The 5,282-nt window shown below is 52.1% G+C and overlaps 1 protein-coding gene and 1 pseudogene across 1 annotated transcript in view; both read right to left on the bottom strand.

Moving 5' to 3' along the window:
- Positions 1 to 1,605: 1,605 nt before the first annotated feature.
- Positions 1,606 to 2,634, bottom strand: LOC100966015 (annotated as a pseudogene).
- A 253-nt stretch (positions 2,635 to 2,887) lies between these two features.
- The window catches only part of SHISA7 (shisa family member 7), a 9,492-nt gene continuing 7,097 nt past the window's right edge, over positions 2,888 to 5,282 (bottom strand). The window contains exon 4 of the mRNA XM_003802901.1: positions 2,888 to 3,531. Within this exon, the coding sequence (XP_003802949.1) occupies positions 2,888 to 3,531 (644 nt within the window). The remainder of the gene's footprint in view (positions 3,532 to 5,282) is intronic.

Raw genomic sequence — 5,282 nt, 5'->3', positions numbered from 1 at the left:
GGTGTTAGGGAGAGAGGTGAAGAGCACTCCTGGCACCGCGGAGGGGGCTGGCAGGTGCTGCTGTCCTCCAAGTGTACCTGCCCCACGACTAGGCCCACAGAAGACAGCATCAAAGGCTCCAGGTCAGTCATCAACTGTCCGTCCTTCCTGCGGTGGTTGGTGTCTCTAAGGAGAGTGTGGCCTGAGCCCGTGCAGTGCTCAGGCTGATGGGGTTCCAGCCCTCACTTGGGGGTGAGAAGGCTGGACGAGGCCACACCTGTGGTGGAGTTGATCCAGGCATCATTGTAGTTGGGAGTGAGGCAGTGACATAATCAAGGTCTGGAGTGCGGGTGATGTCATCAAAGGGGGACAGCTGGCTCTTCCCCAGTCTATTTTGTGGGAACGTGAAAAGGGCATGTTGTGCTGGTTCCCCTCATGGGAACAACTGTAAGTGCCATGGCACCCTAGAGGACAGCTGCCACATAACCCATCGTGATATACCTGGCCCCTAAGATAATAGATCCTGACAGGTGATGGCACATGGCTGCAGTAGATCTGGGAGGTGATGACACAAATGGCTCTTATGGATCCCGGGACATGAAGACACCATGGTTGAAGTAAGTGCCAGGAGACGAAGACATTGGTGGCTCTAATGGATCCTGGCAGGTGACAGCACATGATTAAAATGGATCCTAGGAGTTATGACATCATAACAGTGGTGGATTCTGGGACATGAAACACATGGTTAAAGAGGATCTTGGGAGGTGACCATGGCTCAATCTTGGTGGGCGATGACACCACAATCATGAGGGATTATGGGAAATAGAGATCATCAGACCTAGTAGGTTTCAGTAGAGGATGTCACCACCAAGCACAGTGGATTCTGAAAGGTAATAACATCATTGGTCATGGTGGAATCTGAGAAAGGATGACACCATGGCTGTGGTGGATTTTGGGAGGTGATGACACCATGGCAGTGGTAGATCCTGGGAAGTAATGATACTATGATTGTGGTAGATCCTGGGAGGTGATGGCACCAAGGCTGTGGTGGATTTGGGGAGGTGATGACACCGTGGTTGTGGTGGATCCTGGGAGGTGATGACACCAATGCTGTGGTGGATTTGGGGAGATGATGCCATGATTGTAGTGGATCCTGGGAGGTGATGACATCATGCTGTGGTGGATCCTGGGACATATGGAGAATCATGGTTGTGAAGAATCATGAAAGATGATGACATTGGCTCTGGGGAATCTTGGGAGATGATGACACTATTCATCATGGTAAATGCTGAACAAGGATGATATTATAGTTGTGGTGGGTCATTGGGAATCCTGGGAAATTATGGGATCATCAGACATAGGTAACATTTGACCCAGGTATAATGCCATCAAGAGTGGTGGATGTAATGTGGCACTATTGATCATCAGAAGCTCAATAGCAGGTGCACCACAACTTCCTTTCCCAATAGGAGGCCAGGACTTTGTTGACAGAGGTGATGGTGTCTCTAGACATGGAAGAAAGAAGTGAGGCCAGGATTTGGGCCACCTATGAGTCCCATGACTCCAGGAGCCTGGTGGAGCATAGTGGCTTCCTGGGAGCAGAGGCCCATCTGGGGGTTCTGCCCCTCAGGAGTTGGTGCACGGGGCAGGACCTGAGGCCCCATCTCCTTTCACAGGGTCTGAGGAGATCCTGTCAGGCAAGTCACTGGGGTTGAGGAAGGAGCAACAGAACTGAGTCAGTGGGACAAAGCAGACTAGAACATTGCTGACAGTGATGGTGGCCAGAGTGGGCACTACCTCCAAGGAAGTGCTTGGTGATGACATCACAGTATTGGGGGCAGAGGTATTGCCACCATCAACATGCAGATGGACCCTCATCTCTGGAGGAGGCCTTTCCAAGGGGGTGGCATCCTTAGCTATGCCCTCCTCAGAAGACACCTCGCATGGGGCACTTTCTCTGGCATCTTCCCCAGGGTGGTCCTGGACTCTGAGCATGCCCTGCCTTCTTAGGACACAGCAGCAGCAGTGGAGGTGTCACCTTGTGTCATCTCAGAGCATGTAGCATCTGGTGGTGACATCATAGAAGGGGCTTCATCCTGGAGAGGTTCCAGAGGAGGTTGTTATCTCTGGTGATGACATCACACAAAGAGGCACGGTCCCTCTGATGAAGTCATAGGGCAAGGCAACTTCTCTAGTGATGGCATCACAGGAGGAAGGCAGGATCCCTGTGACAATGATGTGGAAAGGGCCTTATCGCTAGTGAGGACACAGTAAGGTATTCTCTCCTTCATTGTGTCCCAGGAAGATGGCTTTGTCTGAAGTGATGACATCAGAGGACAGAGGCATCTTCTTTGCAGTGAAGACACATGAAGAAAATAATTTCCTCCATGACTATGATGCCAAAAGAGGCCTTGGAGTTAGAGAAGACAGCACAGGGGTGAGACTTGTCTCTATAGTGACACCATGGGAAGGAATCTTTGTTTCTTAAGGATGATGTCACAGGAGAAGGTATCATCTTTGCTGTTACATCACAGGAAGGAAGTCTTTGTAATGATGCCACAGATAATAGATATGGCCTTTCTTGATGATCTCGTAGGCAGGCCTCTTCCTCTGTGATGACCTCATGGGAAGGAGGTTTTGTTGCTGTGATGACATCACAGAACACAAGACATTTCTGCTAGTGATGACTTCATGGATGGCCTTTTCTCTACTGACATCATGGGAAGGAGGCCTTAGCTCAAACAGTAATAGGAGAGGAATCTTGGCTGCCACGGCAGGCGGGAGGAAGCTGTGCCTCCGGTCCAAAGGTGGATCTAGGCCCAGGCCCCTGTGGCATGTGAACTGTGTCAGGGATCCAGGCTGGGATGGGGGGTCCCGGGAGGCTGCTGCCCCTGTCTGCACCCTGGCCTCAAACGGTCACTTCGTTCTTACTGGCAGTGCGCAGGTGCTGGGGCAGGTGGTGGCCAGGAATGAACTGCAGCTGCTCCAGCGTGCCCTGGCGCTGGAAGGGTGGCCTGCGCGCCAGTGTGCCCCCGCCCCCGCCGGCGTCGGACATCCAGGCGGGCTGCGGGGAGCCGTGCAGGGCATGGTGGTGGTGGGCGTGTAGGCCAGACGAAGGCAACCCGTGCAGCGGCGTGGGGGGCCCTCCGGGCCCCAGCAGCAGGTTAGAGTGCGAGGCGGCTAGGCCGGCCCGGGTGGTGGGGTCGGGGGGCAGCGCGGGGCTGCGTGGGGGTGACAGCAGGTGCTCGCGACTCTGGCGCAGGGCCTCAGGCGAGGACAGCAGCAGGTGCTCCTGCGACACGAGGCGTGCGCGTGGCAGCGTGAACTCGTAGCGTGAGGCGCGGCCCCCGTCGCCCAGCAGATGCTCCTGGGACATGACCCTCCGTGGGTTGGGCGCAGGCGCCAAGCCCAGTTCCTCGGGGCCGCCCCAGCCATCCATGCGGTAGCCGCCCCCAGTCCCTGGTCGCCGCAGCGCGTGCAGGGGCAGCGTTCCACGGGGCATCTCCGCCAGGTGCCGGCGCTTCAGGTAGGCCTCGTCCAGATCCTTCTCAGCTACGGGGAGAAGGGAAAAAGTCATAGAAGGGGTCTGCTGCCAGCCCAGAGCCTTCCTGTACCACTGTCTTCCTTATGCCTTCTCCAATCCTGCACCTTCCTCAGCGAGGATCCCAAGCATCACCCAGGACGCCCTGGTCACCAGCCTGCGTTGGACGAGTGATTCCCAAATTTTAATCAATCAGAATCGCCAGCCTAGCTACATGACCAACAAGCAGATTCCCTGACGTAACGCGCAATGCTGGGCCATGGAGGTGGGGGAGTTCCTTTTTTCTCTCCCTACCTCCAAGTATACCCAAGTTTTGCTTTCGAGGAACTACTGATCCTTCCTTTCTATACTGTAGCAGTGATTTTCTTTTCTTTTTTTTTTTTTTTTTTGAGACAGGGCCTCAAGCTATCCCCCTGGGCAGAGTGCCGTGGCATTACAGCTCACAGCAACCTCCAACTCCTGGGCTCAAGCGAGTCTCCTGCCTCTGCCTCCCAAGTAGCTGGGACCACAGGCGCCCGCCACAACGCCCGGCTATTTTTTGGTTGCAGCCGTCATTGTTGTTTGGCGGGTCCGGGCAGGGGATTCGAACCCGCCACCTTAGGTGTATGTGGCTGGCGCCTTAGCCGGTTGAGCTATAGGCGCCGAGCCAGCAGTGATTTTCAAACTTGGAGTTGTGACCCATTGGTGGATTCTAAAGTCGATTGTGGGGGTAATGGCTAGCATTTTGAAAATGAAATTAAATAGAAAACTATGAGAAAGTGTCCATATAATAAGGGAGTAAGTGCAATAAGTGCATAAAATGTTATTTCAGATATGTTTGTGATTGAAATATTAAAAAGATAAAATGACATATTATCTGGGATTTGTTTTATTTGTTTATTCAGAGACATAGTCTCACTTTTGTCATCCTCGGTAGAGTGCTGTGGCATCATAACTCATAGCAACCTCAAACTCTTGGGCTCAAGCAGTCCTCTTGTCTCAGCCTCCTGAGTGGCTGGGCTCTCACTCTTGCTTGGGTGGTCTTCAACACCTGCGATCAAGCAATCCATCTGCCTGGGCCTCCCAAAGTGCTGAGATTATAGGGTGAGCCACAGTGCCTGGCCCTGGGATTTGTTTTAAAAGAATTAACCAAAAGATGGGGTAAACTAGAGGATAGAGTAACAAAATGGTGCTCGTTGTGAAGGCTGGATGATGAGAACATGGGGCTTATTTTATAATTTTCTCTACTCCTGTGTATGCTTAAAATGTGGACAATAAATTTGAAAGCTTTTTCTATAATTAAAAAAATGTATAGGGTGGCACCTGTGGCTCAAAGGAGTAGGGCGCTGGCCCCATATACTGGAGGTGGCGGGTTCAAACCCAGCCTGGGCCAAAAACTGCAAAAAAAAAAAAAAAAAGTATATATGTGCATCTCATGGGTAATGATATAAAAAGCATTTCTTTCTTTCTTTTCTTTTTCTTTTGAGACAGGATCTCAAGCTGTTGCCCTGGTTAGAATGCCATGGCATTACAGCTCACAGCTTCAAACTCTTGGGCTTAAGTGATTCTCTTGCCTCAGCCTCACAAGTAGCTGGGATTATAGGTGCCCACCACAATGCCTGGCTATTTTTTATGTTGCAGTTGTCATTGCTGTTTAGCAGGCCCCAGCAGGGAAGGGGGGGTGTGGGTGTTCCAACCCACCAGTCTTAGTGTATGTGGCCGGTGCCCTACCTAGTGAGCAACAGGGGCTGCCCTATTTTGTGAATTTTTTTTTCCTAAGTAT

This window comes from Otolemur garnettii, unplaced genomic scaffold (assembly GCF_000181295.1).
Source record: "Otolemur garnettii isolate 467f Iridium unplaced genomic scaffold, OtoGar3 scaffold00264, whole genome shotgun sequence".
In the NCBI taxonomy this organism is placed as follows: Eukaryota; Metazoa; Chordata; class Mammalia; order Primates; family Galagidae; genus Otolemur; species Otolemur garnettii.
The sequence above is the reverse complement of the archived record's forward strand: the minus strand, read 5'-3'. Positions and strand labels throughout refer to the sequence as shown.